The sequence below is a fragment of the Spea bombifrons genome, chromosome 1 (assembly GCF_027358695.1).
Source record: "Spea bombifrons isolate aSpeBom1 chromosome 1, aSpeBom1.2.pri, whole genome shotgun sequence".
NCBI lineage: Eukaryota > Metazoa > Chordata > Amphibia > Anura > Pelobatidae > Spea > Spea bombifrons.
Genome location: NC_071087.1, coordinates 33,478,692 through 33,502,175, shown reverse-complemented (window position 1 = coordinate 33,502,175; position 23,484 = coordinate 33,478,692). Strand labels below are relative to the sequence as shown.

The 23,484-nt window shown below is 37.7% G+C and overlaps 1 protein-coding gene across 1 annotated transcript in view; it reads left to right on the top strand.

Moving 5' to 3' along the window:
• The first annotated feature begins 930 nt into the window (after nucleotides 1-930).
• Nucleotides 931-23,484, top strand: part of GLRB (glycine receptor beta) — a 41,497-nt gene continuing 18,943 nt past the window's right edge. Inside the window, exons 1-4 of the mRNA XM_053460321.1 lie at nucleotides 931-1,487; nucleotides 7,913-8,063; nucleotides 13,417-13,523; nucleotides 17,970-18,037. Of these exons, the coding sequence (XP_053316296.1) occupies nucleotides 7,942-8,063; nucleotides 13,417-13,523; nucleotides 17,970-18,037 (297 nt within the window). The 5' untranslated portion in view covers nucleotides 931-1,487; nucleotides 7,913-7,941. The remainder of the gene's footprint in view (nucleotides 1,488-7,912; nucleotides 8,064-13,416; nucleotides 13,524-17,969; nucleotides 18,038-23,484) is intronic.

Genomic DNA, 23,484 nt, shown 5'->3' with positions numbered 1-23,484 from the left:
GGGACCCTTTGTAATAATTTGTGATTGGCTGAACTTCAAACAGTTCAATGTAAATAGCTTCAGGCATTTTACTTAACCCCTTAATGACAAAGCCCATACATGTACAGGCTCAAAATTGTTGTTTTCAATGGGTTTAGGGACCGTCCGCTGTCGTTAAGGGGTTAAATCTAATTACATTGTGATTTTTTTTTTTAAAGGTAAAAATGTGTGACATTTAAAATCATTTATTCGTATTGTTAAATTTCACTGCAATGGTTTTCAAAATTGTTTTCTCAGTGATTCTGAGCAAAGTTGTTTCTACAAAACTGCCCCAACAAAATAAAAATATTTACGGTTTTACTTTACATATATTATTTTAACACAAGAACATTGACGTAAATGATTTTATAGCAACAACGTTTAAAAGTGTTGAAAAATGCAGCAAAGACGCATAAAAGCAACATTAGCTCAGATGCAATTTTAAATATACATTAAGGTACAGTAAATCACAACATTGTCCAATATATTAGTAATGGATATTAATACTAAAAAAAATATTTTTTTAAAGTGTTTATTTTTAAGTCTGATAAAAATGTGATTATTACAGATGTACAACAGCCTGATATTCTCCACATTTATCATAATTTTTTTATGATCACATCAATATTTTGGTATGACTTATATAGATGGATTGTTTTGATGGCCACCAAAACTGCACTAGCACATGGACACATGTATGTTTTAAGCAATACATGAAGTCATGATGTAGTGCTGCTGGATTTTGCAGGGAATGAATGCATTCTGCTGCCTACCCCCATTCACACACTCACTCCCACAGACAGCTATGTGTGTTGTATAGGATCTGGTCCTCTACTCTCCCTCCTCCTCCTCCATCAGCCAGAGTAGAGACTGCTGCCTGCCAGGAAACCAGGCAAGACAAGAGACATGATTGTAAACATTAAGAGAATCCTCCCAGCCAACCTCTGAGAAATACTGCAGGGCTGGAGTATGCTGGTATGGATCCCTGCACTGTGCCCTGCTCCTGCGGTGATCTCGGCGCTGGATTGCCCCACATCACAGGGATGCTGCTGCTGCTCTGATGCTCCTGTGTCTTGCTGCACTTGCTTTGCAGCTAATGATTAATTGCACTGCTCCGGAGCCTGTACTGCGCATGCTGCAGGTACACACTGCTCCTCCATCTTATGCTTCCTGCTAATGCAGCTACCGGGACACATCGTTTAATAAATAAAGGCAGCCCTCTTGGCGGCTTATTTCTTTCACCATCGCGTGCGCCTCCGAAGATCGAAAGGGCGACGCAATTCATTGAAGACGAGAAGAAAATGCATGGCTATAGGCAGCGCGGAGCCCGCTGATTCGCTTTTCTCGGGCATCTCCTTCATCATGCACGTTTAAAGGGACAGACGATTTGCATTTGCTTTATAATGGATGTTTACTTAGCTAAACGCAGTGCTTGAAGAAAAGCTGTGTCCTGCGAGCCAAACCTCTAGGTAAGTGTGCGCATCGAACCTCTGTGAATAATATTTTGTTTAAAATGTTATCGTGTTTAGGGTAACGCCTCTTATTAGACCGCAGTTTGATTTTGGGTAGCGCTATTTGGTTAATTAGTCTAGCCAAGCAATAACTGCAAGGCGCTGCAGGATGGAGGAGGAGGCGAGCCCTGAGGATGTTATCATGTGTAACTCAATAAAGTTTTTTGTAATTGAATATCTCGCGCGGGGTACATTGGGAGTTGTGGTTCCTTTTTTGAGTTGATGGCGAGGTGGAATGTCCCTGACGCTTCAGGTCAAATGCTATTTTAATAAGGCTGTGCATGAAGGTTAACGCTTTCTTTTGATTGGTGTGTTTTCTCTCACTTTTTTTCGTTGGCGTCCTTTATTTTGTAAATATATATATATATATATGTATATATATATATATATATATGTATATATATATATATATATATATATATATATATTATTTTGCAAAAATGCAGTCTTTGGAACACGCATTATAAATAATTCATAGTGAATGAAAACCAATACAATATAATAGGATACAATGTAAACAAAAATGTGTTAATTTAATTGTGTTATATATATTTATTTATTTTTCACCATAATGGGCAGATCAGACATGTTAACTGTTTCTTATTTTGACTCAGTAAACCCAGTCCGTTACGTTTTGTCATATGATTACATGTTTGGTATTGATTGCTCTTTTGGGATCCATGATTCTTTTTTGGAGAATTGGTATTCTGACATTGGTTTGAGAGCAGATAGAAGTGAGAGGTATCGGGTGCAAACCTTCAAGTGTAGATGTCTTTCTCAGAGGTATATGTTGGATTTGGTTAAAATAGAAAGCAGGCTAAACTATGTCTTGAAGATATTTTGATTTAACCCCTTGACTGCTAACGACGGCATGGTGCCGTCGCTAGCAGTCCCAGTCAGGTGCTAACGACGGCACCATGCCGTCGCTAGCACTCTCCTACCTTGATGGGGGTCTGTGGACCCCCATCACCACCTACCCCGGCGATCTGCCCCTCATTTTGAAGGGCATCGCTGGGACCACCCGATCCGGCCGGTGACGTCGCGCGTAATGACGCGATGACGTCACCGCGCAACTTTATTGAAAACAGACAATTGTCAGTTTTCACGGTATGGGGGCATGCTGCTTAGATGCCTGTATCTCAGGCATCTGAGCAGCTACAGACCCCCAACATATACCGTTGGAAAGGTAATCGCCTCACCTTTCCAACGGTATAATGCTTGTAAAAAAAGAATAAAAAATATTATGTTAAAAAAATAAAAATGTACAAAAAAAGTAAAAAAATTATTACCCCCAAATTAAATTATCTAAACATAAACTGGTTTAACTTAAAAAAAAAAAAGTTTAAGTATTCTAGCTAAATGATCACTGTGGTAGCCAATGTTACCACAGTGATCATACAGCTATAAAAAGTCACATTCCCTTTTTAAAAATGGCCCATACTAAATTTTAACCCCATGATCCCTTTGATCATGGGGTTAAATTTAGCCAATGGTAGAGGAAGGCAATTTTTGAAATCCAGATGAACTGCAAAAATCAGCCGTATAGCCTGTAGTACGTAAGTTAACCATGTCATCCCTGGAGCCCCTTGCATTTTTACTGCAAAACTTATTTTTGCTGTGAAAGTGATTTTTTTCTCCCTTTACGATCATCTCTTTGGGATTGTAAGGGGAAAGAATGGTGTGTGTGCTTCTGCGAGTGAATGTATGGAAAGTATGGTGTGTGCTTCTGCGAGTGAATGGAGATATGAAAGGCGTGTGAATGGTCAGTAATTAGGGTTGAAGCCTTGACGTGGCATTACTGCTCACGTAAGAAGTTAAATTATGGCACAAAAAGTACATATTTTCAAAAACTACACCCCTCGGCGCATCAAATGAGGGGCTGCGTGTGTTTCTAGGACAAACCTGGAGTGCGCAAGACACAAATGAACATGTCGATATGGTTAGAAAAAACATATTTTCTAGCCAAAGCGACATATTCCATCATTATCTGTGAACTTAACTTTTGTCCTAGAAATACATGTAACCCCTCATTTGAAGCTCCAAGGGGTGTAGTTTCTTGCAATGTGTACTTTATGTACCCTAATTAAACTTCCCAGATGTCTAGACCACTTTAACTTCAGATATGGCAGATTGGAGAATCTTGTTAAAAAATTGTCTTAAAACATTTAGGGGTGATGGCTGCATTTAGACAGCTCTAGACAGCTGGGAAGTTACATTATGGTACATAAAGTATATATTTTCAGAAACTACACCCCTTGGCGCATCAGATGAGGGGCTGCATGTGTTTCTAGGACAAACCTGGAGTGCGGAAGACATAAATTAACTTGTCGCTTTTAATTTTATTTATTTTTTATTTTTATTTGTGTGATATTCACTTATTTGTTGTGCACGTCAGATTTGTGATACAAATACAACTAAGACCTCATTTGCTGCGGCTGGGGGTGTAGTTTCTAAAAATATATAGTTTTGTTGGCATATTTTAACATCCCGGGCAGCTAGAGCTGTTTAATTGACGCAGCCATGCATTAAATTTAAAGATGTCTTTTGTGATAGTCTAATAAATTTAACTTTTAGCAATAAAATATTAGAAAAACACAGTCTACTGTTCTCAATGTCTGTTTATTTTAGACCGGTTACCTACTACAAATATTTAGCAACACAGGTTTTGATATTAGAGTTTAGAAAAATAACATTACAAACTAGTTTTTATTGAGTTGGAAGTGAAAAATTACACTTTTTTCCCATTTTTGGTTGTATTTTGCAAACCTAATGAGACATACACATATAAAAATGGTATATTTGGAATCTGCTGGGTGTGCTGAAAAAAACAATATATGGTTTGTATAGTTTATTCCCAAGGAATTTACTTGAAACACGTTTAAACGTGAGATGCACGAAAATGCCGAAAACTAGCTTAGCACCAGGGTGTGAAATGGCTTAGCAGCCAAGGGGTTAAGAAGACCAATTTCATAAATTGTTGTTAAATAGTTTCAGGTGTATGCAGATTGTAATGTGATTTTACCTTCGTTATTATCTTTGCTTGTAATATTACCGGTATATATGAGCACACACACATATACAGGGACTGACTGGGGAGAATGATGGGGCCCGGGCACTTTAAGGCCGTCAGCCGCCTTATGACTTAAGCACGTCCTACGGTTGGATACGATAGGCCTAACATTACATCTGGCCGTGCACACTTATCTTTCTAGAAGAGAGTCTGATAAGCCAGGATAGTGGTTTCCATGGATTAGTAGTCTTGTATATATTTTTTTTTTTTCCTTCAAAAATGTCTCGATAGCATGATAAATTGATGGTTAATGATCGAACCTTTGTAAAGGAGCACTCTGGCCCCATTTTCATGTTAATGCATAATGGAGATTGTTTTGCATGGACGCTAGTTGATTTTATAGCATGCAAATCTGTGCGGGCACTCCTTTAATTATTGGGGTAACTCCTCCCCCAGTTGAATCTACTGAATGCAGTGAGCATACTATGGTATGCTTCTTGCTCAGTACAACTCCTGTTGATTTCATGAGCTGACCTTAATAATAATAATAATAATAATAATAATAATAATAATAGAAGAGAAAAAAGTTACTACAGGTAGTTTTAATTTGTGCTAAATGCAGTTCCCACAAAATTCTCCTTTAATATCTAAAACCGGTCTGCTGATCAATTAGAAGTGTTGATGTAATTATACGGTGTGCTATGATAAAGAAGAAATTAGTGTTACTTTAGCTCACCTTTAGCCAGCTAGGATTATTCATTTTAGAAGGGCTGCAGTATCAGCAAATAGAATGGTATTTATGCGCCTGCTTCGAAACATGGAGATAAATGGTCTGTTTGTATAACAAAGCCCATTTAGTGTAAGGATACAAATAACATAGACAGTAATTTCTTGAACTCCATCAAGTTAGTAGTAACTGGAGAGCAGAGGAATATGAGTTCTTGCCATGTACAAAAGTGGAAACATAAGATATTTTTGACAATAACTAAGTCTGTACTTTTAAATTGACTTATAAATATCTTCCCCTATATGGTGGCAGATAGGAGAGGGGGGGTTCTCAAAACGCTGTCTTAATTAGATCTGGAAAATTACAATGGACAGAAAGCACTGAGACATTTCTTTTCTCGAGTGTAGACCATTGATTAACCTTTGCCTAATGACAGAAGGAAGTTAGAACCCTCATCCAGGTGATAAGTTGTGTAGTCAACACATTTTATTTCTTCTCTACCACCTAGTGCGGATTGGCTCATTAGGTAGGAAATATAGCATTGCATGCTTTGATCCCTGAGAGCCATTTGGTTTCTTAGTTTGAGTTACAGGGGTTAGCATGCATTATGGTTTGCAGAACAACAGAAGAGCTTCTTCTCCGTCTACTGGTATTTGGTGACACAAACAAGGGTAGCTCAAGTCTCTGTAAATTGAAGCACAATCGTAGTGCTGGTAGTCACCTCTTTCCGGGTGCTGTAGCGGGCCGGGAGCCGTTTCATGATCCCATAATACAAAATGCAAACACACAAGAAAACTCCCAGCTTAAATTAGAAGTAAATCAATGTAAATAAAATGGTATTTATTTGCATCCTTCGACAGTAAATACAAGCGCAAAAGGGATCCTAAGATGACCAGGCTAATGCATATTGCACTATGTATGCTTATTCCAAAGCAGCCTGGATAACAATGCAGCCATGTGAAAATCATATTAATTAAACTGTAGCTGAAAACAACATGTTGGGAGGCAACAAGGAACATTAATAGATGGCAAAACACACCTATAGGTGTAACACCGTAGTTACCCCGTCCACAACACTAATATAATACCACAAGCAAAAATGAAACAAGGTCCGTTTCATGAAAGTTACATAATATATTGAGCAAACAAGGAAATAATTAAGTATCTCAAATAACTAAATGTATAACAGTCAAAATAAAATACAGTTTGAACGAACCTCGTAGTTACCCTATGTAATGTATGAATTCTTAGCCTTATGTGTCCAATATATAAATGTATATGTACTCATCTTTATGTAGACTTAAAAAGGAACAAAAAGTAAATGTTATGTTATTGCAGATATAAACTAAATGCAGTACGGAATGTTGATACAAAAAAAACTATCCAAACAGGGCATGGAACATATCTTGTGTCAACTAATATCACATAACCAAAATGCAATATGAGGAAGATTCGGTCAACTACAGACCAGTAAGCCTTACATCGTAGTTGTCAAATAACACTAACCCTCATAGAAGATTTATAAATAAGTTGCAGTCTTTGGGTACGGATGCCAGAATAGTTGAACTGATAAGGTTATAGTTGAGCGATAGGAGGCAGGAGGTTGTAGTTAGTGGCGTGTATTCAGAGGAAGGAGTTGTCACTAGTGGGCTACCTCAAGGATCGGTAGTGGGACCTGTACTTTTTAATATTATTAGGTATGGTATGTTTTTTTTGCAGATGGTACAAAGGTCTGCAACAGGGTAGACATTCGGTGGAACAACTCGAATGGTGAATGGTTTAAGTTAGTTGGAAGAAAGGTCAAGAGTGTGGCAGCTGCAGTTTAATATTAATAAATGTAAAATAATGCACTTGGGACGTAAAAATCCCAAGGCAGAATATAGCATTGGTGGCACTGTTCTGTCAGTGATGACGGGAGACTTAAGAATAATTATTTCTGATGACTTAAAGATAAGCAGACGATGCAATAAAGCATTGTCAAAAGCAAGCATAATGCTGGGTTGTATACAGAGAGGCATTTAGTAGCAGAAAGAGAGAGATGATTATGCCACTTTACAGATCTGGGGTCAGGCCTCACCTAGAGTTTTTCATAGAGTTCTGGAGACCCCATCTCTAGAAGCATATTGACACATTGGAGATAGTTCAGAGAAGAACTACAAAAGTGTGCAGGACAGAAATTATCAGGAAAGGTTAAAAGTTTCTCAATATGTATAACTTGGAGGAAAGAAGAGAGAGGAGGGATGCAAATACTTAAAGGGATTTAACAAACCACAGAAGGCATGCTTATTTGAAAGGAGGAGCAATGCTCTAAAACTAGAGGGTCATAGGCTTAGATGTAATGTAAGGAAGTTCTACTTTACTCAGAGGGTAGTAGAAAGATGGAACAGTTTCCCAGCAGAAGTGAGGGAATTTAAAAAAAGGCATGGGATAGACATAAAGCTTTCCTTACTGTAGGACCTGATAGGTGTTTAACCCCCTTACATTAGGAAGGCTAGATGGGCCGAACGATTCTTACCTGCCGTCAAATTCTATACTTCTATGTCAAATTCTATGTAATATTTTCCTGATGAATAATATTTAAAGCTGCCTTTCAGTTGGGTTAATGACGGGGTTCAATAATAATAATCTCTTTTTATCTATTTACAGGTTATTTGTCCTGACTTTTATGTGTGGAGATGAAGTTCATAATAGGCATTCTCCTGTTTCTAGTGTTTTCCCTTTGGCTGGATGAAGTCCATTCCAAGGAGAAATCCTCAAAAAAGGGGAAAGGGAAAAAGAAGCAATATCTGTGCCCATCGTATGTATATCTCTTCAGTACATTATGCAAAATTGTCTTCATGATTTTTATTCTTGCTTTTTTAACATGAAGATTAGGTATTTGCTCTAGAGACATAAGTAGGAAATGTTTGATCTACCATGTTCTTTTGATGATGTTTCAGGATGGAGCAATATAGTGCCCTGTGGTATATGGTCTATGTGGATTTGGGCTAATGTGATATTAGTTTTTTCCAAAATTACACAGAAAACTATAAATATGGTTAGATAAGAAATGCTTGTACAAGTTGTATGCAGTAATAAAAAAAAATTATGTCACCTAAACTTCTGAAAATAAATAAATAGGTCAGGAGCACTAAATGCAACACATATTGTTGTCCTCTTGCTTTTTGTAACATATTGTTGTTGCTCTTAGTCCTTGGGATGGGTTGCCACATCAGTGCTGACACAAGACGGGCGCAACTAACTCATTTGCAAAGCCCTTATTCTCTTAATATGTATATTTATACCATTGTGTAAAAAACTGCGAACAGGCCATGTGTCCTTGCCTGTTGGTGAATCTGGGATATGTAAAGATTGTGCCTTTTTTAATTATAGTGGATTTGTATGCGTATACTAGCAGGAGTAATGATCTTCACTTCCTGGTCAGAGAGCCAGAATGTAGACTGGTAGAGTAACAAGCTGAGGTCAAAAGGCCGGAATTCAAGATAGTCGGGGTCAAGCTAGGTCAAACACAGGAGCAATAGAACACACTGAGATAGAATACACTATGGTGAACATAGGTACGAACATCAGAGGACAAAGTGTAGCAGTTCTGTATAGAGAATAGAATGAAAAAGGTGCCAGCGGATGAGGATCCGCTGGACATCGTGGGGCAGCAAACATGGGACCACTCTTGCCAGAAGAGCAGAGGGACCTGCTGCTTGGGGCCAGCTGGGGACCTTTCCATGCATAATAGTTCTTCTTTAGTTTGATAAATATGCAGATTTACCTGTTCTGCACATAAAAAATTAAATCTAGAGTTTCTGAAAGGTTGAAGAAGCTGAGATTATTGAAAATTCACTAATTTTATTCTTTATCTGGCGCTTCAACCCAAGTTCTGGCAACCTATACTGACCGTCTAATAAATATTTGGAAGACATGTTGTTTTTATTGGCTGACAACAAGTCATGCATAGTCTTTTTTTCTGGTACCGTTACTCAATCTGTGAAGAATTATTTTTAAAATATCCGTTAACCAAAAAATATCTGTCAAACTGAAAATGCTTTGCCATGAAGATTGGTAGTGTGACTTTGGTGACACTATTTATCTTGCTAAGGTCAATACAACAAGATACATAATTATAATGTCAACATTTAAAGTGACAGTAATTCTTCACTTGACAGCAGATCTGTCACGCTTCCAAAATATTATATTTTGCTGTTCTGTGTTCTAAATAAAATTATGTAAAAAGATCCTTCCCGCTATTTTTTTCTTCTTGCTTATTTCAAATACCCTTTTTGCAACTGATCGAGGGTTAATTTATCACCATTTAATCTCTGATTTTGAATTAAGATTTCCTTTTAAGGAATCTATTTTTTTTCTCTGTACTGCACAGTTCAGGCTTCATATATCTGACAGATTCATGTTTGTTTTACACAAGGAACCTGCTGTGCATGAAGAAATTACCTGCAGGTGACTATCTTTCCATGGATCAGCGGCCTGGCAATATTTCTGAAGCATACAAATCTAATTAGAGCTTTGGAAACTAATTGGCCAGAAGGCTAGTCTCCTTAACTATGATGATTTTACTTAAATCTATTTCCAGCTCACAGTTACATATTAAAGGAAGCTAAGGATTAACTGAATTGATTTATTAGGACTCTGATTCATCTTCCAGCACATTAAAAGCATTTTTCCTCAGACTGGAGCCAGTTCTTTCTATTTACTTTCCTATTTGTAGCTGAAAGTATACTGTAGCTTATTTATTTTTGAAGCCTTATGGCATTTATTAAGATATTAAGCAGCCAGACTGACTGTATGCCAGAGGCATGGGACCAAAAAGAGGGACTTCGAGCCTTACCTACTAATATCATCGAGCCCAGGAAAAGCGCTAGGATTTTAGGCCTCTCAACTAAAAAAGGATTTAACAGGTCCACATATCTGTCGGCCAGTGGCACATCAGAAGAAGTACATATAAATCTAGGAAAGTAGGAAATAGAACATCAACAACTGGAATATAGAAGACTTCACTTGGCCTAGAGCATTGGTTTTCAATTTCAGGTGTTGAGGGCTATAAACAGGCCAGGGATTATGTGTGTTCTTGCTAGAAAAGGTAATTTAGTGATTAAAAAAAAAATTAAAATATCTAAAACCCATGGCCTTTCTGATACCTCTTATGGCCTGGAATTGAGCACCATTGGCCTAGAGAGGGCTGTTTGGGATCAGGATACTCGTCTGCCTATTGCACTTGATCACATTCAACTTATCAGTGAGTCAGGGTGCTTGTGTGTGAGCATTTGTCATTATGATTGGTTTCTATGTGTATATTTGCTGCCTGTCACATGTAGATGGTAATATATATACATTCACCACACACACACCCAAGCAGAAAAATGACCTCTGACCTACAAATCAATAAAGTAATAAAGTGTAGGCTGAGAGTATTTTCCTAACAGCCTTGTGTATTGCTACATTACTATTTCCCTCGGGCATCCAGGTTATTTTTCCATTTGCAAATGTTATTTAATTTACGGGGAGTCCCCTCTTCATTGACCCATAATCATTATTTTATTTCTGTTTTACGTATGTATACCTCACAAGTCTCCCTCTTTGACTATAGTTGCCATTGGGCAAGAGGGGGAGTTACCCCACATGCTGGAGGATAAGGGGCATGCTGAAGCCACCTGGTGGCCCGTTCCCCCTTCCACGTCTTTAACCGGATCTCAGACCCTATTTCCTCCCTGATGTCCTTCTTGTCTATGGGCTCTGAATGTTTTCTGGATTTACAGCCCTTAACAGCCCAATAACGTGTATGGAAACAACAAAATATGCGTTTATGAATTAAATATTGCAGAGGGAAAAAATTGATTCTTTTTTTCGCTGTGGCTTGCTTTACTACATAATTCATAAGTGACAGCGTCACGTAAAAGGTTTGGTAACGCCCTACCTCCTAGACGTTAATTTCTAAAGACAAAAGTGACCCAATATGTTCATATGAAAAGTGAGCTATGTGTATGCCCTTCGCAGTGATCTGCTCCATCCATCCACCCATGGGAATTATTAATAATTATTAATAATAGTAATTGGGACTCCACATAACACGTCCATAATATTCATAGTGAAAATTATTTTTATACCTGACATTTCTCTGCCATGGATCTAAAAATCTTTTTGTTACATTGCTATTTTCTTACCATCAAGGATTTCATGGTAGTTTTACATCTTTTAGTTTTTGCCATAATTTACAGCTGTTGGCTTCTTGACTACCCTATCTTTCATCTAGCTGTACTAATATTATTTTAGTTAGCAGTAAGTAAATCTGTGTAGTCTTGATGATTCATGTACACTGCTCCTTCAAACTCTTTTGATTTTGGTTTTCTGGAACCAAAATATAGTGTTTTGTTTTTTTCCAGAAAGAAAATACACAGTTATTGAATGCAGTTAAACGCCACCTGTTTTTTGTGGTTATATCTTCTAGGCCAACAAGCTGTAAGATCTATAGGAAAATCAAGGACTTTTTTTACGCCTATCCTGGTTAAAACAGGAATTAACCTTAAAATATCAAAGCTTTACAGAGTTTAATACAAATTAATTTGATAATGCTCACAGCTTGCTCTACATAGTATACTCTATATTCTACTACATATAGTTTCTTTGTAATAGGTGTCATAGTTTGTATATCGATTTTAATACAGTGAAGGAACCGTAGGTACCCGTGTGCAAATTCTGTTTCTACAGCAAAAAAAGCAAGCTGACTGCAAAATAAAAAGACAAATGTTTTATTTATGATATTAGGAATTATTTTTGGCTCTTATCTGCTTCTCTCCCTCGGATCCACAATTTTAAGCAAGCATTCTTTCATTTTCAATTTATATTTCTTCATGTCTACTTAAAAGCTGAAAAAAACATTTATTTCCTGCATATCGCTCTACTGTTTTGTGGATTTCATTTTTTTTTTTTTTTAATATTGCTGTCGCTACTTGATATTTTTTTTTTCCAAAGGCATTCATTTTTTATTAAACATATAAATTAAACATTGAAAAGCTTTTATTGCTTTTCATAGATTGTAGACCAAGCGGAAACAGACATGAAACTAGATTAACGTATAATCATGGATGGATGACACAATTATTAAAGCGTGTCGCTGGTTTAAAGACTGAAGAGTAAAAGTAGTTGAAGGAAAGTGCATTTGGAGACCTGGCATCTGACCTGTCGTCGGATTCAGTGTAATTGTTAATTAAGGATATTTGATTGTAAAATATTAAAAGTAAAATAAGATATTGGTTAAAAATATTCCCTTTAGTGAATAGACCCTTTTTAGATGTACAGCGGTTGATATTTTTTTCAAACATATGTGGTTTCAGCACAAATATAATAGAAAAAAATAAATAAACAATTAGAAGGCTTTACCAGTAGTGTTTAACAAGTAACCATTGCCAGCTCTGGAGAAGGAGAACTTATGGGCTTGGTGAGCGGGATGTGGTCAGTAAAAGCCAACTTCTGAAATAAGAAACAGGACACAACTTTGTGGAGAGATGGAGGAAGGAGAGAAAATATATGCATAAGACACGAGGAGACTGTGCGGCAAACAGATGTTTGTAGAGTTTATGCCTTAAACCAATTTAGGAACCAGCCTCTGTGTTTTTGGAGTTCTATAAAAAGAAACCAAAATAGCGGTGTCCTTAGTGTTATTTCCATCCTTCCTGGCTCTTAGGATTTGTTTAACCATATAAATATATGGTAATATTCTTAAAGGCACAGTCATATGCGTTATACAGCCCCACCAAAAAAAGGCATATTGATTTGCAGGCACTTTAATATACATCTTTACCTGGTGAAAACGCTGCATTGTACGCCCCCCTGCCAGATTTACTAATCACTAGCAAGTAAGCTTTCTGATTTAAATCAATGGTGCATGGGCCCAGTTTGACCCCCATTGAACTCCAACTGAATGCATCTTGCTAAAGGGCAGAGAAGAAGAGCAAGTGCTCTCTTCAGCTATGATATGCATTAAAGTGCATACGGTGGCTGGAGTGATCTCTTAACGTCTGTGTATCTTAGCCTGTTTTGTTCGGATTTTATCTTTTACTCTCTACCCATGTGTACTGGTAGCTTTCTCTTTTTTCGTTTCCAAACCGCTTATAACAGTGTATCATTTGTTGTGTTGTTTTTAGGCAACAGTCCGCGGAAGACCTTGCAAGAGTCCCAGTTAACTCTACTAGCAACATCTTGAACAGACTTTTGGTTAGTTATGATCCGAGGATCAGACCAAACTTTAAAGGTTGGTTATTATATACATTTTTGTTGATTGTTTAATTTCTGTGCTTTATTTGTGAAAAATATTCTCTAGGATCCCATAGCCAGGATCTAAGTATTTTGAATGAATGCCTTTCATATTTAGAGCATTACGATAATAATATAAATAAGCTATAAAGCAGTATGAAATAAGGTCTGTGACCTGATGATCTATTTCATGTGTATGTGTATATATATATATATATATATATATATATATATATATATATATATTAGTAATTTTTTTAAAAAAAGAATAATTAAATACTGCAAATCTACAGTTGATTAGTTTAGAAGAACCTTTTCAGATATAATTTTCCACATATTAGTCATTCCTTAATTATTGTGTGGTTGCTTAAGTACTAATTATATAATATAGCTGTAAAAGAAGCACTTCAAATGTTTTGAAATATGACATTCTCAGTGCATCTAGAAGGGTTTGTGTTCCCTTTAGGGGAATATGATAATAGATTTATTTGTCTAATTAGACTATTCATTTTGTAGTTTGCTTATTTATTGGCCAAGTTCTATGCAAATCATTTTAACCAAAATATGCATATAGACACAATATGTAATATTTGAGATTTATATGTATATAATATATACTACTTATAAAGGTCCTTGTTTTGAAAGAAAAACGGTAGTGTGTGTGTGTGTGTGTGTGTGTGTGTGTGTGTGTGTGTGTGTGTGTGTGTGTATATATATATATATTATAATATATATTGTAGGGAACTGCTCACACATTGGGCGGCAATGACAGTATTCACACAGGCAGCAGGTTTCAAAAGTTCAAGAGGGTGTTTATTTAAATGATTTAGGCACAGAGCACATTGCAAACAAAACAAACTCTAAGCCTGTCCGGCTCTAACTAAACATCAGATTACCTCACTATCCCACTACAGGCCTAAGGTCTGGCACCAAGCAAAATAACAAGTTGTCCATAGGGAAAGATTCATACCTGGTGGGCTGCAGCGCTGGCTATAGCCGCTCCTTGACTCAGTCTCTCCTACACCCTGCAAACCTAACAGCCCTCTCTTTTAAGGCTTCCTCCCCAGTAATAAGCATAGGAAGCCTCACCTGAGGACCCCTGGGAGTAAGGAAAACCTGTAGTGGACTAGAGCTCTCCCACTTCCAACCTGTCCTCCAGTCCAAGAAATCCAGCCCATGTAACTTTAAACAAAAGAGCCCTAGCAGACTACCCTCTGCTAAAGCAGCATGTATCCTCCTGAATGTCTGCTACTGTGCCTGGCTGAGAAAACCAGGTGAGATATACACCCCATCCACCACTTTCCCATACGCTTTACCACAGGGCTTGACAAATTTGTTGTGAATCTAGGCGCCAGGTAAAAAAGTTAGGAGCCAGGATTTTTTTGAACTAACACTTGGTCAGGAGTGATCTGATCATCATCAGCCCACTTACTAAACTCACAGCGCTTGACCTGGAAGCACCCTGGACTTTCAGGTCAGTGCTGTTTTTTTTTTTTATTAATTTTTTAATTTTATTTTTTTTTTAACTCTTTCGATGCTGATGTTCCATTGGAGCACAGCATTGATTGATATTTAGTCCCCACAAGCTTGTGGGGACAAATGTTAACCCCTGCAATGCCACGAATGTGTCATACACAATTGTGGCATTGAAGGGGTTAACGCTGCACTGTCGCTCTCATGGAGCAATCAGGCAGCAGGGGGGTGTTGGGGCTGGTCTCTACACTCATGTGGAGACCAAAGAACCCTCTCCCCTGTCCCTGAAGCTGCCTCTGGCAGTCAATTGCTGGTCTATAGACCAGCCATTGCAGGGAGGGGAGTCTTTGATGACTGCTGTAGGCTTCCATGCCTACAGGAATCATCAAAGGGCTTGTGGGGGCTCGTTTTTGCCGTTGCTGGTCTGCCTGGGCTTCCATGCAGACCACCAGCTGCAGAGCCCCGTACAAAACGGGAATTAACCCCTAAATGCCGCGGCACTGAAGGGGTTAACGCTGCACTGTCGCTCTCATGGAGCGATCAGGCAGCTGGGGGGTGTTGGGTCCGGTCCCCACACTTGTGTGGGGACCCAATCAACACACAACCCCCTTCCCTGAAGCTGCCTGTGGCAGCTGAAAACACGATTGCTGGTTTTGCAGCAACCGCGTTTTCAGCCTACAGGCTCATGGGGGCGGGCTCTGAGTGGCTGTGCTGCCTGCCCAGACTCCTGGGCAGACAGCAGCAGCAGCGCCCCCGTGTGGTGACTCAGCCTCTTACATCCACAATTTTTTCTGGATGTAAGAGGCTGACAAAACCTAGGCGCCAGGTCAAAATTCTCTGTCGCCATGGCGACTTGGCGCCTGGGATTTGTCGAGCCCTGCTTTACCACAATATGTATATGTATATATATATGTATGTGTGTGTGTATTACACATATATGTATATGTATATGTATATATATATGTATGTGTGTGTGTATTACACTTATTGGAGATGTGGATTTTGTGCACGGGTGATGTGGAAATCATTTGTCTCTGGAGCTGCGTCTGGGAGGGAGGTTTAAATTAGTGAGTGGTAAGGCTATTCAGTTTGGGTCAGCAAAGTATCACCAGAGAGAACTCCAATTGGGACCTCTGCTTTTATGTTATTATTTTGTTTTGTGGTGTTATGCTCATTTCCAGATAAAAGCCACATTTCACCAGAATAATACTGTACCTGAGCTTTATTGCCCTACAGGACTATGCTTACAAATAAGTTTGTCACAATATATACATTTTTAAGGGGAAATCTACAGAGCATGTGCAAGAAACATTGAGGTATGCTCCTTATTTTCAGTTCAAACAGCTGGGGGATGGGTTTCAAGAGATAGAAGTCTTATTTTGTAACTGCAGTAATTAAATAATATCGGCACCTATATGCATGCATTAAAACATACCATGCAAAATATACTTCAATATGCACTTAATATGAACATAGTCCTGGAGTGGCCCTACAATGCAAAGTAGCTTTCCACAATAATTCATGCAATTATGGAACCAGAGGAATACCTTTTAAGATTATTGCCAATCAGTTTAGGAATTGTAGCTTCAAAACACCTACAGAACCAGCTCTTGATTTGTGGAATTCTTTCTTATTGGATTCATCTAAACAAGAAAAGCTGCAAACAATTAAAAATGATGTCTGATTAATTCATGTTATCAAAAATATTATAACCAGAAGATCATCTAATGCAGAAAAAATCTTTGTAGCAATGAACCTTAACACATGATGAGCATTAACGAGGATAGCAGTACCTTTGTTCTATATGATGATGGATTCTGGTGCGTGGGCTTTATCCCACAGACAATAAAATGTACTAGTACCATGGCCTGTTGCTATGGCAACTAATATCCGCAGAAGATGGGGAAAAAAAATGTTTAAAATAGAACTGCACAGTATGTATGTCTACTCAAATACTTTAATAGCATGTTTAAAAAAAAAATCTAAATTGCAGAATTAAAGGGCACTTAAGACATATTTAGAACCTTGGGGGTGGTGGGAAACATGCATGTGTAGACAAAAGTAAACTACTCGAAATGTTCTGATATATCTCCTGATTCCCTAGGGCTAGTTTGTGTCTTGTACAGGCAGCATTGCTCCTATGTTTCTCCCCTAGCAGGTGCACTCAAGATTGAACCCAATCGTTACTCGCTGGTGTCTTTGAACTATGGCTATAAGTGAAGTGCTTTTCCCAAGAATATTTTCCACACCAAACAGTCCAAGTTACTGTTAATAGATTTGGGCTATTTACAGCTGGAGATTTATCTTCAACCTCCTGTGATAGATATTGCAATCATAGCTACCTTTTATTCTTCAAGTTAATATTTTGTTGTTCCTTAAAGAGACACTATCCCATACAGCCCCATAAGGAAGAATGTACTTCAATATATACGTGCACGGGGGACTGAATAGACCCCTGACCACAGTGTTCACTGAGCCAGTGTTGGAGCTGACTGCTAGTAAATACATCATGTGCAAACAGATGCGGTAGGCTGAACATATATTCTGCATGAAAAATAGGTAAATAATCATAAAAAATGTAAAGGGATCTCAGCTACCATCTGCAGTAAAGTGCATATGATGACGGGAGTATCTTTAAAGTTTTACGATTTAATTTACCAATTCGTATAAATGCATGTCCATATACAAAGCTCATGTCATTAGGTATAGGTTTGTCCTACGCCATATACTGTGTAAAGTTTAAAAAAAATTGTTTTAGCCAAAACGTGGTAAAGATGATAGTAAAAGAAAATTCTGGAAATAAGTGCAGTTTTAGTAAAAAACAATTATAATGAATCTAGCCCTCTTTAACTTGTAGCTATACATATTTGTCAGTTTGAGTTTGTCCTATGCCTTAAAAGGTTCTATTTAACTTGCTGACACTATGTCAATTAATTATAATTCATGTTCCTTTTTTCATAAACTATTTCAGGTATACCAGTGGATGTTGTTGTCAATATTTTTATTAACAGTTTTGGATCTATTCAAGAAACCACTATGGTGAGTACCCAAACACAATGACATACAATCAAGCCCGAAGTGTAACACATACCATTTAAAATATCTGTATGTAATGTATAGGCACATAATTATGTGATGGATGAGATCTTTTAGATTTTCCTATTTCACAACACATGTAACTTGTATGACCTCAACAATATGTACATGATACATGTATATCACCAGAGGATGCCTCTCCAGTAAAGGAGGATCTGTCCCTTTTTAGAGTGGATTTAGGACCCAAATCCTCTTGCCCCTCTTTTTTTTTTTTGGTGAAGAACGTGTGGGAGATGTTTGTGTATGTTCAATGTTCTACAGCCCCCAAATCGCCATGATGCGTAAAAAAAAAAAACAACAACAAATGTTACATCATAACCATGTGTATTAATTGAATTAAAAAATATTAGATTTATTTAGTGTATAGAACTTTAAAATTAAGAAGGATTTAGGGAAGGGGAATTTAAGAGGAGTATGCCAGGCCCTGGTCCACAATATTACTAGGTAAAACAATGATACAATCCTATTTTTTTTAAATTAATTTTGTGTAATAGTATTTTTGTAGTGGGCACATAATTTGCTAACAAGTCATTGTATATCCCCTTCGCAACCTTTGCCAGTTCAGGACCGTCATACAAAAACGGTCACGTAACGGTTACGTAACGACGTAACGATCACTTTCCTCGCTTAAACCGCGTTGCTGTAATGCCTCGATGTTGAGGCATTCAGTAATGCTGAGATCGGCATCGGGGGCCATGTCTGGCCCCTCCCCGAGGCGTCAACACCCGCCATACATTGTATGGCGGCGGACGCCCGTTTTAAAAGTGTTTAGGAGAAAATGTCTGCCTATAGGTAGATGTTTCAGTTGCTAGACAGCTACATGTGAATGACTTTACTTGCTTAACATTAACCGGTATTGAAACAGTGACGGCAGGCCCTTTAGGAGGAGACGAGCATGGAACCACCTGAGTCCTTTTGGAGTATGCCTTTAAAACTAGCACACTTTACACTGAATAAAGGATTCAATTATACCTTTTTTTACCTTAATATATAGGTATACCTAACCAAACTTGCATAGTGATTCAGTGTAACGTAATAACATTAAGCCATTAAGTAGTTTGTTATGGCAGGATTTAGAGAGTGATTTGATGTGCAGTTCTGTAACAAAGAATGATCTAAAATTCTTCCTGAAAGCTGTGCAGTTCTGATCTGCGGCTACCGGAAACGCTTGTTTGAGGTTATTGCTGCCAAAGGAGGTTCGACCAGTTATTCAATCCAAGGATTCACTTACTTTTTCACAAGCACTGTGAATGTTTAATGGGTGTGTTCAATAAAGACATGAAAAATATGATTATGTGTTTTTAACATTAGCACATTTTGTTTGTCTATACTTGTGACTTAGATGTAGATCACATTTTATGAACAACATTTTAGCTAATCTTGCTGGAACTAGGTACTGTCTGTTTAAGACTTTATCCCAGCAGTGGACTGCACTGTTGACACTTCTTATGGCTTTAAGACATTAAGAAGGTCCCTCCACAGCATTTCAATCGGGTTGAGGTCTGGACGTTGACTGGGGCGTTGCAACACCTTGACTCTTTTTCAATCATTCTATTGTAGATTTGCTGGTGTGCTTGAGATCATGACCCAATTTCCGCCAAGCTTTAGCTGTTGGACAGATGGCCTCATAGTTGACTCTAAAATACTTTGTGGTCGGATCAATGACTGCAAGGTTCTCAGGTCCTGTGGTTGCAAAACAACCCCTAATCAGCACCCCTCCACCACAGTTGGTATGAGGTGTTTGTGCTAATATACTGGGTTTGCTTTTTGCCAAACGTAGAGCTGTGCATTATGACCAAACATCTCCATTTTGATCACGTCTGTGCAAGGGCATTGTTCCAGAAGTCTTGTGGTTTGTTCAGATGCAACTTTGCAAACCTAAGCCATACTGTCTTGTTTTTCATAATGAAAGTAGCAACAGGGACGCTATCAAGTAATGAAGGGCAACAACCCTAACAACCCTAACCCTCCATCTGTCCCATCAGGCATACTGATGGAGTATTTAACGTTTGCACCTAACACCACAAGTTCCCATATACCCCTGAGAAAGCCAACAGCTCTCAGCGAACCCCGCATTGGGTGTTTTCATTTCCCCTTTTAGCTCTTTTTAGTTTATTAGTAGCTTCAAACAAGTAAATAATTTTATAGATTAGCAAAGGGTGCACTAGTTTCATGGAAGCTGACTAATATGTAGGTTAGTTTGGCTGGAATCTTGAGTAAAACTTTGTAGGTAGGTCTTGCTAGATCCCTGTGTACAGTATATGCTAGCGTAAGAGAGTGGGTCTTTTTAATATATATATATATATATATATATATACAAGATATTAGCAGGGGATAGGAACTAGTATAACAGGAATTTCTCTTCTTGAGATAGAATTGTGGCAGGCTCTTTCGATACTAAACTCTAGGACTTCTCCAATTATAATGTTTAGTTTATATTCAATACAAGTTAAGTTTTAATAATTTCTAGCTTCAAGTTTGGTGACAATTTAATTGGAATTTAACTCTTACTTTTGTTTCCTGCTAAATGTGTAGGTGGATGCATTTGTTTTCTTTATTGTTCTTTGAATGAATCAAGGAATGAAAGTAACATTCAACTACATCAAAACCTCTGTTTAAGAATCACCCTGTCCCTTATAGTTATTCACACAATTTGTAATCCAAGTAGTTTTGAGAGCAACTAAAAAAGTAATTTCTATCAAATGATCCCTCTTTTTTTGTCCTGCAGCTAGCATGGTCCCTCTCTGCAATTTTGCCTTCCAAGAAGCGTTACACACGTTTTAACAGAAATCCTGTATGATGCATAACAATAAAAATTTGGTATATCTTTCTGTACTGTGTGAAAAAAATTAAGATAATATGAAGCCATCTTAAAACATACAGTTCTAGATCAAGATCATTACCTTTCTATATTAAGGTAACAAATAAATACATAGTAATAGACATTATAGATTTGTCTTTCCGATCTGGGATACTCTGTAAGGATTTGCAGTGCATTTATCACTGAATTTTGCTGGGCGTTGCATAGTTTGCTTTAAACTTTTGCTGTTACATTTTGTTCTTATTTTACTGCAGACAGACAGTAAATATATCTACTGTATTAATGAACATGCAGGTGCAAAATTGGGCCAATATGAAAAATATAAAAAGTAATAAATCAAAAAGCATGTATTGTTTCAGTGCTCTGTTAACCTTTTTGCATATTTGACCCACAATTTACTTAATCGTATTGGGACACTATTAACACTGAGGATTTTGTTGACCTACTACCACATGACTGGTACTATTCTTGTTGGAAATAATCGTTCCTGGGAACTTCCACATCTCTTCCGTATCTGGGGGAATGGCTTCACAAAGTAGTGGGACTAACATGGGGCAGGGCTAGCCATTCATAGGGGTGAGGCTAGCCTCAGACCTCTTTAAGGGGGTCTGCAATAGGAGGGGAGTGGGCACGGCCAAGAGAAAGTGGAAACCGTCCTAGTGACCTTAAAGGACATTGTACAGTTACAATTACAAATTCCAGTTATTGGCCAGTCAATAAAATGTTTATGATCTATTTATTAATGTATGATATGAATGCATTCGGTTATCTGAATATAACAAGCAGGGGTCCATGTACAAGCTTCAAACTATAATATACAGTATGTACAAAAGACATTGCTGGCTTGGGGACTCTCCAATGTCATGATTTCACAGCTGGATGTGGTGAAGGAAAAATAAAAAAGGCAGTTTGTTAAAATAAATAGTCCTTTTATTCAGTGACAAATTTACTTCCAATGTAGAAGTAGGTGATAAACTTATGACATATGGGTAGCAATGATTAAATGTCTGCAACTTGTTTTGGAAGTCAATTCATAAAAATGTCAAAGAAATTTATGCTTTGATGAGCGTGGCTTCCCAAATTATGTTCACGGTTGGTAGTAGCATTTCAGGTGCCAAAACAAAGTAAAGCATTTCATTGATTGAAGTCAAGTTAAATGGAAGAAGCGCAAGAGAGCTAGAAAACGTATTTTTGAATAATTTTCCCATTATGTTATATTTTTTTTCTATGTTTCTAGGGGTAGAATTGTAGAAAGGATGCCAAAATGACATTCTTGTTTCAATAGTATGGTTTGAGTAGATAAGGGCAATGAAAACTTTAGGCATCCTTAGAAAATATATGAAATCCTTAAGCATAAAGTGTAATGAGCCTACCTTCTCCATTTTACACCTCTTCATTTGGACACTCATATCTTCATTTGGTTTCCAGTACCACATATACACGGACAACAGCCAAATCTATATTTCTTTGACTGTCCTTTCACCCTCTCTTCTAATTCTGCTCCACCAACCAACAAACTGACTAAGTTCGCTGCCTTAGTGTCACACTTGACTGAAAAAATTCCCCAAATTTGGCGGTGTCATCCTTGACTCTGCGCTCTCCTTCATCCCTCATATCCAGTCATCACACAAGAAACACCAAAATATGAATCCGCTCTCTTGTGATATCCCATCTGGTCTCCTCATCTCATGTCTTTCAACGCTCCGATTCATCCAGAACACTGCAGGTTTATTGGCTCTCCATACACCTTAGAAACAATTAAAACTCCTGACCTGCAGAGCCCTTAACAATTCTGCACCCCCCCTTATAACTCTACCCTCCTATCCTAATACACCCCTAACCTGCCTCTTCGTTCCTATCATGACCTGCGTCTTTCTTCTACCTTCATTACGTCTTCCCACTCCCGTATTCAGGATTTCACATGAGCTGTACCCGTTCTCTGATATTTCCTTCAGACTTTCTCCCTTGTTCGCAAATTTCAAAAGCTCTCTGAAAACCCACCTTTTTTGAGAAACATACAACGTGCCTTCCTAACACTCTACCCTAACAATCTGCTGGTGCAATATAAATGTCATTATTATTATTATTATTATTTCAAACATATGGGATTAGCACTTTTTTTTACGGTGTATATATAGTATATGTTCTTTACAGTACCCACTCTTTATCTTGTGCTGCCACATTACACATTGCTTTCAATCAAATAAGGCATTGTAGAATTAAGTAATTAATTAGTATTTTATTAAATCAATCTACTGGAGACTTGGCTATATTTTAGTATATTAAAAAAAATAAAAGGAAATCATGAGTATAGAAGCTTTCTTTTAATAAAGACATGACTTGTATCAAACATGTGATCATAAGAACTATAGAAAAAGCTGACCTTGTATATAATGCCATTAAAAAATATTATATTCTTACAACAATATAGCATCCATTCTTCTCGCTGGGCATGAAAAGCACAGGGAATCACATATTAAATCAGTTATTGACATGGCTGAAATATTAGCAAGACTGGAGACATGAAATTCATTATGCTATGACAAAGAAACTATGTACTTTGAGAGCT